At 39.8% G+C, this 17,816-nt stretch overlaps 1 protein-coding gene across 1 annotated transcript in view; it reads right to left on the bottom strand.

Annotated features, from left to right (window-relative positions):
• The window catches only part of OCA2 (OCA2 melanosomal transmembrane protein), a 198,186-nt gene that overhangs the window by 80,904 nt on the left and 99,466 nt on the right, over window positions 1-17,816 (bottom strand). The window contains exon 18 of the mRNA XM_040969948.1: window positions 16,767-16,894. Coding sequence (XP_040825882.1) covers window positions 16,767-16,894 — 128 coding nt within the window. The remainder of the gene's footprint in view (window positions 1-16,766; window positions 16,895-17,816) is intronic.

A 17,816-nucleotide genomic window follows, 5' to 3' on the forward strand; every position in this document is an offset into this window, starting at 1 on the left:
CATTGTAGCTGGAGTCCAGTGAGCAAGGATACAAGCATAGTGGGAATTAATAAGAGGTATAATTTATATGTGGTTTATTCTGTACAACTCATGATTTCAGTGTGTTATTGTTGGAGTGACAGAACCTTTAAGAAACACATTTAATGGAAGGTAGTTAAGTCACCAGGGGAGCTACCCTCAGAAAAAAATAATTTCCATCTCATAGAGTGAGTTCTCTCAAGAAAATATTATTATAAAAAGCCTAAGGAAGGTGTGGTGGCACAGCATGTGCAGACACAACCTGCAGTGTTAGCATCTCATGTCGGTGCCAGTTGAAGCACTGGTGGCTCTACTTCTGATCTAGCTCCACAGTAAAGCGTCTGGGAAAAGCAACAGAAGATGGCCCAAGCACTCAGGCACCTGGACCTACATGGGAGACTGGGAAGAATCCCCTGGCTCCTACCTTCAGTCTGGCACAGCCCTGGGCACTTGTGGCCATTTGGGGAATGAACCAGAGGACAGAACATCTCTCTCTGTCTCTCCCCTCTTTTTAATGCTACCTTCCAAATAAATAAAACAAATCTCTTATTTAAAAAAAAAAAGCAATACTGAGCCCTCCACAGTCTTCGGTTCCCTGTATCTCCACGTGATCTCTCCCCATGCCACCCATTCCCATCATGATGCCATCTGCCATGATGTGACACAGCTAGAGGCCATGTTGTTCAGATTCTCAGCCTCTAAACTCTGAACTAAATAAATTTCTTCTTTATATGTTTCCCAGCTTCAGGTATTGTGTCTCAACAATGGGAAATGGACGAATGTTCAGTGAGCAAGCAGCAGCTGCAACCAGGTCACTCGCAGCATTATAAGTCAAGGTTTAAAGCTCTGGATTTTATTCCAAGCGCAATAAGGGCAACATGCCACTGTCCAAAGCACTGAAAGCTATTGTTCTGTCAAAGGTACGAACATTGAATGACATTTGCAGAAGTACAAAAGATTACCTGCTGTTCAAAAATCTCCAAAGAGATACAAGTGGCACTTAAGAGCTAACTTTTGACGATCACAGAGAAGCAACAGAGTCCCATTTAAGGCCTTCAAATCAGAAGCAGGCTGGATAATAAATAAATCTGTGTAATCTCTAACAGGACCCTAGGCAGCTGACACCAAGCATTTTATTCTCAGGAATTCTATGCTAAGCTCTAATATACATGGGACCAGTGTAGCAGCTCAACAAGCTAAATCTCTACCTGCAAACACTGGCATTCCACAGGGGTGATGGTTCACGACCCCTCTGCTCCACTTCTGATGTAGCTCTCTGCTTACGACCTGAGAAAGAAGCAGAGGTGACCCAAGTCCTTGGGAAACCGTATCCACTTAGACAACCTGGAGGAAACTCTTGGGTCCAAGCTTTTGATCAGCTCAGCTCTGGCCACTGCTGCCATTCGGGAAGTGAACCAATGAATAAAAGATCCTTCTGTTTGTCCTTCTCTCTGTAAGTCTGCCTTTCTAATAAAAACAATTTGATCAGGACACACTGTAAGTATACATTGAATATTGTACTTTGGACCATAAATATATATAATTATTGTTACTAAAAGTTATTTCACATGCACTCAGTAATATAGTACAGATTACAAAGAAAAGAATCAGTGAATTTAAGAACAAATGTATAGAACTTCTCCAAGTTAAGCAGCAGGAAAAACTGATTTTTTTTTAAGTGAAAATACCTATGAAACAATTAAGAAAAAAAATCTAACATTCACATAATTGTGATCCTGGAAACAGAAGAGCTTTAAAGTAGGATTGAATAAACACTCTTAAAAATAAAGACTACAATTTTCACAAATTAAACAAAGAAACATAGAAATTCAAGAAACTGAGCAAACCCCAGGAACATTATAATAAGATAAACCCAAAGAAAGCAACACCAGATCACATTATAAACTCCTCAAACAAGACAAAAAGAATCTTAAAAGCAGCTGGAAAGTACTACATATTACCTCCAGGAGAACATAAATTCAAATGACAACATATTTCTTATCTAAAATCTTAAAGAACAAGAGGAAATAACATTTTTCCAACCTGAAAGTAAAGAGCTGTCTGCCATGCATTCTAAATCCAATGCAACTCTCCTTCGGGAATGAAAAGGAAATAAAGACCCTCAGATAAAGGAAAACTAAAAGAAGAGGTTATTAAGCCAACATACTCCTAAACTTTGGCTATCAAAAACTCTTCAAACAAAGGAAATGATAACGAACTCTCTATCTTCAGGCAGAAAAAACAAAATACAAAGGGCAGAAATATGTGCAGCTACAGGAAGCTTCCTGTCTCCACGTGATTGTAATCTTATTGGATGGAGGAAACAAAAAATTACAATAGCATTTAACAGAACTGAGATTTCCAAACTTCATCTAAACTTGCATATTGAAGGGGTGGCCATGTAGCCTAATGGTTAACATACTGCTTCGGACACACATGTCCCATATGGGAGAGCCTAGGTTCAAGTCCCAGCAGGTGCCACTTCAAATCTGTAGAATACCCAGATTAAGTTTCTGGGTCCCAATTTTGGTGTTGCCCAATTTTTTTTTTATTTTGTAGATATCGGAAGAATGAATCAACATACAGGAACTGATCTGTGTGTGCTCTCTCTCGTTCTCACTCTCTCTCCTCTCTCTTCCCCATCTTTCAAATGAGTAGTATAATTAAATGTAAACCTTAAAGAACAAATTAAATATGTAAGCAACCAAAAGCTATACCAAAAGCAACAATAAAACAGTACTCCAGAACAGACATTGTATTACATATTACAACAAGTTAAGAAGCTACTGGGATGTCTACAGTCCGTATTTGCGTGTCTGGAATCAAATCCTGGCCATATTACTTTCTATGAAGATTCCTACTAATGCACTTTGGAAGCAACAGATACTTCAAGTGCTTTAAAATTTTTTAAGATACATTTATTTTTATTGGAAAGGCAGACATATAGAGAGGAGGAAAGATACAGAGGAAGACCCTCCACCAGTTGATTCATTCCCCAAGTGGCTGCAACAGTCAGACCCAAGCCAATCTGAAGCCAGGAGCCCAAAGCTTCCTCCAGATCTCTGACATGGGTGCAGGGCTTTGGGCCATCCTCAACTGCCTTCCCAGGCTACAAGCAGGGAGCTAGATGGGAAGTAAGGATGCTGGGACTAGAACTGAAGCCCATATGGGATCCCAGTATTTGCAAAGCAAGGACTTTAGCCATTAGACTACTGCACTGGACCCAGAGGATTCAGTATTTTAATCCATTCCCACCATCTAAAATAATAATAAAAATAAAATAAATGGATAAATCATTTTTTTTAAGTCTCTCAGTCCAAATGACAAGGTCAATTGTGTCAGCCAGTGGACATTGGAAGGGATTCCTCATCCATAGATCAGCTAGTTCCAAGTGGAACTATTGCATCCACCTGGGCAGAACCTTCAGAACATGCAGCGTTGTGACCCTGGGTTGATACTGAGTGGTCCTTCCCCATCCCCGGGTACTGTGATGATTGCGAGGTTGGATATGGCCTATCCTCTTATCTTCCCACAAATGGGAAAAAGAAATAGAAAGTTTGGAAACAATGATCACACCTACTTCTCCCTAACCCTATGTGCTTCCCACCCTGATTGACTATGTAAGCATCATCTAAAATAATAATAACAAATAAAATAAATGGATGGATCTTTTTTTAAGTCTCTCAGTCCAAATGACTAAACATTCTACTGAACATTTTAACAATCAGCTATTTCTATATAACCTTCCCCAGAAAATAAGAGGAAGAAGTACTACTCAATTCATTTTAACAAACCAAAATCAGACAAAGTTAATATAAAGAGATAAAATTATAAATCAACATGTCTCACAAATTCAGAAACAAATGCCCAAACAATACATTCAAAAATTAATCCAGTACTCCATTACTATACATTCCCTTAAATGAGAAACCATAAAATAAGGCCAACAACCAGTATGAATTAGAACAGCCACAACAACAACAACAACAAAATTACAGCACCATGAAAAACCACACCAGTGAGTAACCTACACATGAGTCACAGAAAGAAAACACAAAAATCTCTTGGGTAAAATGATGCCACTGTATAATCCGTGAGCCAGCGATGAGTTTGACAAGAGAAAAGGAAGCATTTGGAGTAAATGAAACTGAAGTTAAAAACATCAAACACATGGCATCAGCCAAAATTAAAAAAAAAAACAGTATGGATGGGTTCTTGAAATTACACTTTGCATGATGGTTTCCTTAGTTTAGAGAGAATATACAGTATTTGTTCTTTTGTGATTGATTTATTTCACTGAGCATAATGGTCTCTCATTGGGACCATCTAGTTGCAAATGGTATAATGTCATTCTTCTCAATAGCTAAGTAATATTCCATGGAGTAGATGTACCACAGTTTTTTTAACCATTCTTCTTTGGAAGCACATCTGGATTGTTTCCATGTCTTTGCTATTGTAAATTGTGCTGCTGCAAATATAGGATTACAGATCCCCTTCTCATATGCAGATTTAATTTCTTTTGGGTATATTCCTACAAATGGGATAGTTGGGTCATATGGCAGATTTATTTGCAATTCTACCATATCCAGATGTGGGGATACAATGCAATATGCATCCTGCTTCCAGATCAAAGATGAATTCCCAATGAAACTGTTGGAAATGTGTAGATAATGGAATGCTGGACTGTCCGACATTGTCTGCACCAGCCAGGTCAGGGCACACTTAAATAACTGACTGATGGAATTATGACTCCTTATGAAGGACTATACTATTGTAACAACATGGGGAAAATCTACCAGGGTGGGGGTTTGGGGAGGAATCCCAGTCTATACAAAATTGTACCACAACATTCAAAAATTCAAAATAAAAATTTAACAAAACAAAAAAGAAAATTAATCCATGCATGTGTGAAAGGAATTATTAACTATGCTAAGTGGGGTTTATTTTAGATGTGCAGGCTTGAAAACCAATCCATGTAGTCTAACATATCAATAGGCTAAAGGGAAAATTCCATCATTTTCCTCTGAAACTTCTAGAAGTAACATACCCCTGCAAACAGTTTGAGTTTAGGCTTCTGATGCTCATGTCTTCATGAAGAAAAAATAAAAATACAAAGGGCAGAAAAACTTGTACCTACAGTAAACTTCCTTTTTCCGCACCATTTATAATCATATTTGATGGCATAAAACAACAACAAAAATACCACTGAATATTCGAGATAAAGAACTTTAACAGAACTGAGATTTCCACATTTAAACTTGTTAATACACTCTGATAAATTGTATATTGAGGGGGTGGGTAGGTAGCCTATAAAGCTTGGAGCAGAGCAGCTCTGGATTGTTTCACACTTGGATTGTTTTAACTCATTACATTTGTGTGATTTTTGTGCAGTAATAGAAAACTAATGCAGGGTGACAAAATGGGACTTCTTCATTGAAGTGCTTAAGCTAGGGATGTTGAGATGGGAAAACTTTCCTGTCCAATAGAGATGAGCTCAATTGGGCAAGGACTCTTCTTTCAAATGTTCCCATTACACTCAGTGAAATAAGCCCATCCCAAGAGGACAAACATCATATATTCTCTTTCATATAAGGCAGCCTCCATGCAGAATATAAGTACATAGATAAACATGTATATGCACATATTTCCATAGAGTAACTGTATAATGGAGACTAGCATACCAGGAAGTGAAGACTTGTTGCATATGCATCTCTACTCCCACATGAAAGGCCTGCCAATGAAACTCTTACAATGGAATACTAGACTGCCTCCCACTGTCTACACCTACACTGCCATGATACACTAAATAGCAGAATGTTGTACTTGTGACTGTTGTTAAGGACTATACTATTGTAATTGTACAGGTGGAAACAGTGAGGGAGGAGAAAGGTGGAGGGGTGGAGGCAGCAATCCCTGTGTCCATGGAATTGTATCATAAAAAATAATTTTTAAAAATGTTTCTCTTATTCGTTTAAAAGACAGAGAGACAGAACTCCCTTATCTGCTGATTCATTCTCTAAAGACCTACAGCAGCTAGGGTTTGGCCAGCCTGAAGCCTGGAGCAAGAATTTAATCCAGGTCTCCCATGTGGGTAACAGAACCCAAATACCTGAGCTCCTGTCAGCTCACCTACTGACTATGCAGTCAGAAGGCCCTTGCCAGATGCCTGCTCCATGCTCTTGGAAATCTAAGCCTTCATATTCATGGGCTGAGAAACTTCTCTGTAAAGTGTCCTGTCTGATGTCTTCTGTTATAACAACAGAAAAAGACCAAAATCCATTAGAGCAAGTAAGGTAGCTCAAGTGTGGACCAAATCACTGTCAATCCGAGATCACTCAGTAGCACATGGGATATTGTGCTACTTAGCATGGGGACAAGTGATTTTCCCCTGGACAAAGGATAAAGTAAAACCTAGCCAGTGCAAATGCAAATGGAGGACTCTTTAGAGATTTACCACAGCTTCTCCTCAGTATCATGCACCAGGCTTTCCCTGCAGTCTAGTTAGTCCTGCTCCCCAGCCTTCTCCTGCTCTGCTCCTAGCAGTTGTGCTTCCTGATTTAGGCCAACTAAGCTCTACTGTATTCTGTAATTCAGGTGATTTGGGTTAATAAGAGACACTGACAGAACAGGATAGGTGGGAGGACTACAGCCAAAGTGCAAGTCACATAGCACAAATTTCAGAAACTCTTCCCCTTGGGCAACCAAGCCAAAGAGTAACATTTCACCAAATTTGCTTTTTCAGCCCAGACAGCAGAAAGAGGTAGCTTTACTCAACCTGAAAACCTAGAGGAAGCCAGTCTTGACTGCAGCTAAGACAACTGAGACTGTACAAATAATCTATTGTTAACTTTCCCCCAATTCTAATGTATGCCATAACAGGTGACATATGTTGGGCCACATTTCTAAACCATGCCTGCAGGTACTTGTGCCTAACGCTACACATGAAGACAAGTATTTCTACTCCTGTACAGTCATTCCCTCAAAGATAGAAGATACTAATTTCCTTTTGCATGGGGAATTTTGCTTTGGAAATTATTCCTTGTGTTCACCTTACAGGTCGCAAATTAATTACTTTGCCTGACAATTAAATTCTAGTGGAGGTTCCAATTTCTATAACAGCAATCTGTGTGACAAACAACCTGTGTCCAATGAGTCCTTCCCAGGAAGCCCCTTGGTTATCAGGACATTATCCTCACATATAACCCAGAGTTAGGAGGTCACCATCAGAGCTGCAGCTCCACCCATCGTCTCAGTCTTTCATGATGCTATGGCTCGGGGCCTGGCGGCATGGCCTAGCGGCTAAAGTCCTTGCCTCAAACAGGCTGGGATCCCATACGGGCACCAGTTCTAATCCCAGCAGCTCCACTTGCCACCCAGCTCCCTGCTTGTGCCCTGGGAAGGCAGTCGAGGATGGCCCAAAACCTTGGGACTCTGTACCCCTATGGGAGACCTGGAAAAAGTTCCTGGATCCTGGCTTTGGATCTGCATAGCTCTGGCCAATGCGCTCACTTGGGGAGAGAATCATCGGACAGAAGATCTTCCTCTCTCTCTTTCTCTCTGTATATCTGACTTTCCAATAAAAATAAAATAAATCTTAAAAAAAAAAAAGATGCTATGGCTCCTGGTCATTGGACTCTGGGGAATTCAATAAGCCCTTTCTTGACTCAAACACTAACCAGTAAGCACATAACATCTTTCTCACTGAGATCATATCCAGTAAACAAGGTCAAAAACAGTGACCTAGTGCTCAAAGAAGTATTTTACAGCTGTTCAAGTGGGAAAAGAATAGAAAATAAGTGTCGACATAAGAGGAAAAATTACTATGCCATATCCACTAAACATAATAGTTACAAAGTTTAAAAGTTTAAGTTTCTAACTATGAAATCATGTGCATACCATACTCCAATTTTGTTTTAAAAGGTGAACACACATTCACAAAATTAAAGGCTCTGTACCAACATATTGGTATGGCTAGTGAGATTGATGTGTGTATTTTTATTTTTTTGCTTTTTGCTTATCTCAAATCTCCAATTTTAACATTTTTGAGTCATATTCTTTAAGATAAAATTTTGCAGTTTAAACTTTTCGTTAAACTTCCAAATCTTTTAAATACTAAAGGAAAGAATTTTAAACCAAATTTGCTGGTCTTTGCCTGGGAGACAAGGCCCTGGCTAAGGCACTTCTTAGACAGAACAAAACACAGCAGGGAAACAAAATAATCAAAGAGGTTTTGTGTCATTTTGCTGTGATTTAAAAATGCCACAGGTGTGTTCATCTGAAAGGAATGTTTGTGCAACTGCATATAAATAGATAATGTCACAAAAAAACCTGAAGTGAAAATGTGGATATCCAAAAGAATCATGCAATCACCTCAAGAAATTTCAAAAAATGCATTTTTCATTTTTCCATCATTATGATGGCAATAATGTTAAAATGGTTCACTGTCCATATAAGATTAGATACTTAAGTTTCTGTCAACAAGTCTAATAACAAACTTTAGTTGCCCTTAATTCTTTTTGTAAATCTGTATTTGAGGATACACAAAAAAAAGTCATTAGTAGAGGAAATAAGCCAATGTACATCTAAGTAATTAAATGTCAAGAAACCTGCCATTTATCTGATGGAGAGTCCCTTAACTAAGTAAGTTTGCAGGATTTCAATTTTCTAAGATAAGGTCCTCTCATGGATTTAGCAGAATTCTGATCCTATCTTTTTGGTCTGGGGCAAATGGCAAAACCCTCTACAGGGAACAGGAAGCTAAGCAGAAAAAAAATGCCTGGCTCCACTCGATGCTGTAAAGAAAGCCTGATGCCTCAGGACTCATCTTACAAGAGGGACCAATGCCAGGGCTTGACAGAAGAGGATCTGTGGAAAACGGGAGAGTAGAAGGATGAGTCAGATGCTCTCAGACCAACAGCATCATTGCAACTGCCAGATGAGAAAACATGGCAGTAAGCCATGGTTCCCTGTCACAGGGGCTGAGGCCTCCTGAATGCGGCTGATGGGGATCATGACCAGTAGAGCCATGCTTGATCAACAGCCCCGAAGAGATGGTGTTCCAGGACCATTCTGAGCAGTCAGAGGTGAGTCTTTGAAGCACATCAGGACAAAGCTCTGTAGTCTCTGAAGGTCCCACCTACCTAGGACGTCATGGGCAGAGGGACAAGAGGCTTTCTTCTCTTCATAGGGGCTGGTTGGTCTACTACTGTGTCCTTTGTCTGGTGCTATCTCCAGCAGGGTCTTAGGGAAGCTGCTCTACTCATCTGACCCTGGAGTTTTATTCCTAAAAGAAATCCTTCTGTTAAATAACCTCCAATATTTCCTCTGTTGGAATTCTACAGCCATGTGAGACCAAACAGGGTCCCCACTGTGCAGGCTGCAGAACTACAGCAGGGACAGCATGAGGAGCCCCACTGAGTTCTTCCAGGCACATAATATCAGCAAAATTCAAAGCTGTGAAAGAAAAACTGGGTTTTTTTTTTACCATTTCTTTTAACAAAGAGGACTTCTGAGAAAAATTAAAATACATGAAATGCTTTCCTTTTATGATACCGAAATGATTTCATAGCTTTAGGAACATTAATATGTATTTGATTTACTCAACAAATTACCATGCTTGGAACATTGTATTTTAATGGAACTTGTTCCAATCATAATATCAATTGACTAATTAAATTTATTTTGACTGCTTTTTTTCCCCCAAAATGAAGTATATTTTGGATGACTGAATTTTAGGAAACTTCATTCTTAGCTAGTTTCCATTGATTTAAAAACCAATCAAAGAGAAGTCAGTGAAGAGAAGACATCAGCAAGTTCATGAGAAAGCTTCCACTGCCCAGGGAGTTCCTGAGCACACCTGCATTCTAGCACCACGGCCGTCTCCTGGCAGTTACATGACATCTGAGAGGTGACATCTCGTACCAATAACAGCCCCTGTAAAGTATGACCTGTTACACAGAGGAATGATGAGTTTGGTGATTCAGGAAAGACTCATGAAAGGATGGTAAGTGTGTCCCATCCATGGGAATAGCCAGTGTTCTATGGGAGAAGCCGCAATGAGGCAGTGCAGTGTAACAGGACCCCTGGGTGGGCGCCAAGGAGTAAAGTTATAATGTTACTAGGTTTAGTGCTTTTCAACAAGTCAAGCTGACACTCAGATATTATTTTCCAAAAGATTTTAGAATTCTCCCTTTGGTAGTCAACCATCATCACTCCTCGTAAGCTCTGCATCAGTGGCCATCTTCTCTTTCAATGAGGTTATGCATTCCGGGCTGACTTCCTCAATGTGGATGAAGTGACAGAAACCTGGGGTGGCTGTGACACCCAGAGAGGATTTACTTATGAGACACTAAATCTGGGGCTGGGAATAGCCTGTCTGCAAACACAGCTAAAAAGGAGTCCAGGATTTGGGATAGGCAGTGTTGCAGTTCAAAGTGCTGATAATCACTTTTGAACTCTTTGCACAGTTATACCTGGACATAACATTTGCCCATTAGAATCCCAAGAGTTTCTTCCACTTAGCATCAATTAGTTCCACTCTGTATCTGAGATGTTCCCTAGTCCTTGGAGTTACTGTAGATTCTTTTCTAGAGTGGTTTAATTTATATAACTGTTTCTGAGGATATTATCAGTACTTCCCACAACCTTCCTAATTTATCTTGGTATCCTTTGCCCGTGATTCCTTTTGAAGGCAGCAGAAGCTATAGCTGTGGCCATTTCCAAGCACATACAGCTTGTTCTTCTTCTGAATATAGCAGACATAACAACCTAGATGAGGATCTATGTCCAAAGATGAGGTCATGCCAAAGATGAGGTCCCATGACCCATCTTGACATGCCAAAGATGAGGTCCCATGATCCAGCTTGATCATGCCAATGAGGTCATGCCTAGATGAGGTCAAGCCAAAGATGGCATGACCCATCTTGACACCACTCCTAATGCCCAACAACCTGAATGCACCCAGTCAGCACAGGTAAGATGGCTGCCATGAAGGTCCTTGGTGTGAGAGACAGTCACTTCAACCAACAGGTTGCCCTCCATCTGCTTGTGCCTGGAGGTCCTTTCCTGGAAGGAATATACAAAGGGATTGGGTGACCACTCCCATGCAGGGTCTATGCAAGGCCTGCTTATCTTCCCTGGTTTATGTTGAGTAAAAATTTAGCATCAGTGCATGCATTCACACATTTACACTTACTGGGATGGCCTGCAGAATTGTTAACATTTACTAAGACCTTGAACCCTTTTGCAAATACTGAGGAGGTACCCCAGCAGTGTGTATATTGTATAAAGGACCCCTCAGTGATTTCTTTGTGAAATATTTATTTATTTACTTGAAATACTGAGCACAGTAACCGAGAGAGAGAGAGGGTCTTCCATTTGTTGCTTCACTTAACTTTGTAAATGATCATGGTCAGGGCTAGGCTAGGCTTGACCAAGACAAACAAAAGGTTGAAACTCCCTCAGGTTTCCCACATGAGTGCCTGAATTCACTTGGCTCATCTGCTGCTTTTCCAGGTGCATCAGCAAGGAGCTGAATCAGAAGTGGAACAGCCAGGACTTGAGCTGGCACTCTTACTACCTGCAAGGGCATAACGCTATACCATGACACAGGACCCCTCCAAGCTCTCTTAACAAACAATAACTATGAGCAAAGGATCCTCCATGCCCTGCAGAGGCACCAGAGAAAACCCTGGAATATCACCAGTGCTCCCTCCACATCCCTCTCTTGGCTCGGTTGCTACGAATATGAAGAGGCTTGAAGCAGAGCAGTGTTTGGAGTAAGATTCCCTCTTTCTGCAGCCAGTATTGTCAATCCCCAAGGCTGGCACAGGGAACCAAAGTGTGGCATATGTAATAAAACCCCAGACACGAGACCGAGGTGCCTTTGTGGGACCGGGGCATCCTTCTACTCCTTGAGTAAAATACCCCAGGATGCAGGGATCTGCTCTGTGCAAATATCCTTATGCTCATATCCTGGTCTTAAAGGAGCTTGCCTCAGAAAGTGTTGAGTGGGAGATGGAAATTAAGAGATTGATGTAATTTCCAGTCCTTATGTATTCCTTAAGAGGCACCTTCTACTACAGAAAAGAAAGCCCGTAAAGAATCCAGGGCTGTCTCTGAAAACTTGGTGGTGCTATCCTCTCCCCTCTTCCTGCAGCCACAGCCAGTGGAGTGTGTGCACACAGGAAAGGAGAGCCATCCTTAGCCCCATTGCCACAATTCAGAGGTGCTGAAACTTCAGTTCCTAACTTTAGCGTTCTGGAATAAGGTATTTGCATTTATATCCTTCTGGCCAAAAATCTCATAATCAAGAATTGAATTTAATATTTGTTGAGTCTTTCTCACAGAGAAGAATGTGTATTCCCATTCTAGAAGGTTTGGGGATAAATATTTCATGTAACAATTCTTGCAACCCATGTCTTTTTTCTGGTAGAATAACCTGTAACATAGAAAATCTTCAAAATGCAAGAAATTGGTTTCAACCTTGCAGAAGGAGATAGTTAAATCAATGCATGTTTCTGTCTATTTGGCAAGAAAACATTAACATGATGCATTCAGGTAAGTTTACACTCTCATCTTTCTCTTTCTTCGGCTTCACTGTGAATCCAAATTATGGTTCAGGTTCTGATTTCCCTTGGACCCTGAGCTTTTCTGGAGACAGCATCCTAATGCAACACCACCAAGTGAAACTGGCTCTTGGAAGACTGCAAAGCTGTGACCCAGAGAGGAAGCAGAAGGCAGAGCCGAGATGAGGACCAACACATGAAGCACTGAGCACAGCACCTAGCTAATCAACATCTGGTAGATGGGGATTTTATTTCACATCTTCTATGCCAAGGCCCATCTCACCCACCCTTGGAAATAATCCAGAGCATCCCAGGGAAGGACAAAACCAGGACTCTCCTTTGAGCCCCTATCATATCATTTTCTCACCCTCTTCTCACATGTTGTAACCTGCTGGAACAGGACTCTTAAATGTCTGTGAACCTAGCAATACATTGTTTGCTGACTGACTTAAAGTAGTTTTGTTTTATGTTTTAGGAAAAAAAAATATTTATTTAGAAAATGAAGGGAAAAAGAGTGCATGTGAGGGATTTTTCACTTATTGGTTAGTTCCCCCAGATGGCTACAACAGCCAGAGCTGAGCAAGGCCAAGCCAGGAGCTTCATCTGGTTCTTCCACAAAGAAAAGTTTGATTGCTGCACAGATGTGCCTAGAAGTGTACCTGCTTCACTGTACCCATGATTCTGTGCTATTCACAGCCTGAAAGACTCCAACCACCCCCCCCCCCACTTTCCCTGTTAAATCAGAAGTGAGGTCTAGGTGCTACAGGTTTAGTTGAGGTTGATGCTGTACAGACTAGAGGAGAAACATGAACCAGTTATGTAAGAATGGTTAGTGGTAACATGAACAGGAGTAGTGGGGAATAAAATAACAAGGTTCAAGGCATCTTAAAAGAACTCATAATGGTGCTTTGCTTTTTAAAATTTGGATCGATGATCGGAGTATCTTACCTGGCGAATTGTCCCTTCAAGTCGAGGTCCTGTCATGTGAAACCTATCGGTCTCTAACCATTGTCCTGGGGAAGACAAGCATCTAAGCTGCCTTTCTCAATGCTACACATTGCAGATTCAGGTATCCTCAACTCCCCACACTAAATTACTCAAACTGAAGAATCGTTGAACCTCCCAGAAAACTCCAATCATATATTCAACACGTGGAACAACATTTTAGATGCCAAAGACTCAAGTCAAAATATGGGGAAGGGGAGTAAGGCAAGGAAGAAGCACCCTGTCCACTCTACCCAGAAGCTCTTCCTGTTGGCTTCAGCATCAAAAGTATCTCAGGTGAAACCTAAACCCACATCTATTTCACAATTTTCACAACCATTGGAGAGCAGAAATCTTCTTGGACTGGTTTGTTCACATTAACTTCAGGCATAAATGAAATCCCTATTTGTTTTTCTAGGAACAAACTCTATTATGTCATTAGAGTTTCCAGAAATCTTTCAAAAATCAACAACTAAGAATTATAAAATAATACTCTGACTTATTAAGATGACTATATTAATACTCCATGTACCTGCACTATTGGGTACCAGGCCTAAAGGAAGCAGCCAAATTGTGTCATATTAGGATCATATGCAAAAACTGCCCAGTTGATATCACTAGGATTCTGCAGCAGAACAATGAATGTAATGAGAAGAAATCGAGACATAATAGTCTTTCTCAGTATCAATCAATATGTTCAGGTTGACTCCAAGAATTGCCTAGATTAGCACGAATCCAAGATAAAACACTAGGAGGTAATTAGAGAAAGTGAAATTAGCTATAAAGAAATACACAGGAAAAAATTAAAGGAGTCACAAGTCCAAAATTATCCACAAATAAATTACTTATTCAAGAAGACAAATCGTATACAGCTCTTCTCAGTGAACTATTGTTATACTCACACCTACAATTATATGAGAAAGTACTAGACCTTAGGAAGTGAGAAAATGTAAACATGATGCCCACAAAGCCCATGAGAGGAGGATAAGATGATAAGATTATCATTGTAGCCTCAAAGAGGAAACATGACAGGAAAGTGAACAGCAGGAAATTTCCCAGCTGATATCTATCAACGCTCACACACAGGGAGAAAAATGTTAAGAGACATCTTGGCATTTGTGAAGCCCAGATTTAACAACTATGTAAATTGGCTTGTCTTTGCTATGGACCAATTCTTCATACAGCGCGAGATGAATATACTTTCAAATATCCCTCAAAGAAAACCCAGCTGCCAAGTAACTTATATTGCTTTGAAATTATGACTAGCTGTGGAAATCACCAATTATTAGCCTCAGAAGGAAAAACAAAAGAAAAATAAAAAGGAAAGTAAAAGCCTTGAATTTCCACAAGAACTCTGGAGACCCAATCCCCAGCAAAACAAAAATAACTGGTAAAACACTATTTTTTAAAATATGAAAAGTCTCATGAAATTGTCCTAAGGGTATGCAGCAAGTAAAGTAACATTTATTTAACAAGATGAAATCCTGTTAGGAATGGTGAAAAATGATGAAAGTGTCCCCAGCATTACAACTCACGACATCTTTCCTGACCACAAGCTCAGCATGATGGGGACTGCATGAGTGTTTCCAAAAGGACAGGGCTTCCCCTTCCACAGCCCACAGGCAGAGACATACAGGCTGCCAGCATTTGTTATATCTCTAGTTCCATGTTGCAGAGCCTGATTCCAGGATAGTCTGGCCCCCAAAACAGGAGGCTCTCTTTCTCCAGCCAGCAGCCCCTCACAGAATGAAGGTTTAGCCTGAGGTGCATCAGACCAAGAATGCTTACTCCATGACTGCTCTCACCCTTGTAGATCAGAGACTTCATGCCAAGAGAGGCTGGTCAAGAAGACTAAGACCATAGCCCCCCACACAGTGCACCGCTCATAACACAGAGGTGTCACACTCAGCAGGTCACTGTGTCCCCACAGCCACCCTAGAGCAGTCTCCTATCTTACCCAAAATACAAAGTCTTAAGTCTCAATAATAAGAAAGTAACCAACTTGACTAAGAAATTGACCAAAGATCCTAACATTTCACCAACGATATCTAGATAATAAATGTACGTGTGAAAAGATGCTCCAGGTCAGGTGTCATCAGAGAAATGCACATTAGAGCCACAATGAGGCATTACTGCACTTCCACTAGAATGGGCAAAGGATGTAGAGCAGCAAGAATTCTTAATCACAGCTAGTGGGAATACAAAATAATACAGCCACTGTGGGAGGGAGTTTGGTGGCTCCCTACAAAACTAAACATACCCTTTACCATATGATCCATCAATCACACACTTTCATATTTACCCGGAGAATCTGAAACCTTCTGTCCACACAAAAAGTTGCACATGGATGTTTATAACAGCTTTATTTTTAACTGTCAAAACTTGGAAACAATCAAATGCCCTTTGATGGGTGTATGAATAAATAAACTGTGACTGCCCAGACAATGGAATGTTATTGAGTGTTAAAAAGAAATAAGTTGCAACACAATGAAAAAAAAAACAGGAAACTGAAATGCAGATTGCCAAGTGGAAGATGCCAATTTGAAAAGTGTACATGCTGTGGAATACTAATGATATGAAATTCTGAAATGCTAGACTGCAAAACAAGTCTCAACAAAATTGAAGGGACTGAAATCATGCAAAATATGTCATATGACAACTAAATTAAATTTTAAAATCAAAACCTGAAAGAAATATGGGCAATCCCTTAGTTGGAACTTTAAAAAAAAAATACGTTTAAATAATATGTAAGTCAAAGAAATTTCATATAAAATCAGAAAATATATAACAAAGAAAAGTAAAGATTTACAATCAGTGCTATGCTGGGATTCTTCAGGGGAGCAAAGAAATCATCAAGGAATTACTATATTTAAAACTGGCTAGTTCATGTCATTTTTCTCTGAACCCCAAACTCAGAGAAAATTCTATTATTTAGTAAACAGTATCAGGATAAGTTTACAAACCACAAAGGCAATTCAAGGGGATAACAACAACCAAATAAAATGAACAATTGATCACATGCAATTAAGTAGCCGAGATAAAAATGAGTTAACTTAAAAATACATTGATTACGAGCTCCACCATTTGCCTCTTACTAAGCATGTAGGAAGCCTCACAGACTCAGCAAATAAAACACAAGCAAAATACAAGCATCAAGTAAAAAAAAAAAATCATCCTGAGAGAGATCTAAAGTCTTACCTCCATCAGAACAAAGAGTGATGCAAAGAATAGAAGTGTCGCCCACTCCACTCTGTGTAGAATTATCTCAAAATCATGGATATCAGCTAAAATTAACAACCAGAGGGCACCCAGAATAGCAATCCATCCTGAAAAATAAGTAAATTAACATTTAAATATAGTCTAAATGATTGCCTTTTTCCTTTGTGTGTGTTAATTGATACAGTGAAAAGCGCATATGCCTAAAATTGACAATTCCCATTTTGAAGTAGACACACACTCATGAAACCAGCACTGTCCTCGGTCATGAACATATCCATCACCCCATGTCCACGTCCTTGTATCCTGTTCTAACTCCCTCTGTCACTCTTCCCACACTCCCCAGGAGCTATTTATCTCTTTCCTTTCACCGTGAGTAATCATTTTTTCTAGAAACAATACAGTATGTTTTTCCTTACTCCTCTTCAAAAGACAGATTATTCAAGTAAAATCAATATTAAGCATAATTATCTTAAGATTCCTCAATGTTTATGTGTGGACGAATAGCTCTTATTTTCCTTGCTTGGTGCTATACCATTGTATGAATATGCCAAGATGCACATACCATTCACCTGCTGATTGACGTTTGGACTTCTCTAAAGTTTGGTTATTACATATGAATACGTTATGTCACATACAATTTTGGTAAGTACGTGTAATTTCAGTTCACTTGAGAAAATTCTTAGGAATGGGGTTGTTGGTTGATTCACATGATAGATTAATATAAAATATTAAATAGGATGCTTGATAAACTGCAAAACTCGTCTCCAAAATGACTACACCATCATAAAAATCCTATCTGCAGTGTGTGATAACTAATTCCCCCACATCTCCACCATGACGTGGTCAGCCTTTCTGATTTCAGGTGTAGCAATGATTTGTTGAGGGTTTCAAAGTGCACTTCCTTGAATGACTTATGGTGTTGAGAATCACTTCATGTATACATTTATCCTCTAGACACCTTGTTTCTGTAAGGGTTTTTTTTGTTGTTGTTAAAACAGTCTGCTCCACTTTTTCATTAGGTAGAGCAAA

The sequence above is a fragment of the Ochotona curzoniae genome, unplaced genomic scaffold, assembly GCF_017591425.1.
Source record: "Ochotona curzoniae isolate NIBS_2020 unplaced genomic scaffold, NIBS_Ocur_1.0 scaffold_4701, whole genome shotgun sequence".
NCBI classification, from domain to species: Eukaryota; Metazoa; Chordata; class Mammalia; order Lagomorpha; family Ochotonidae; genus Ochotona; species Ochotona curzoniae.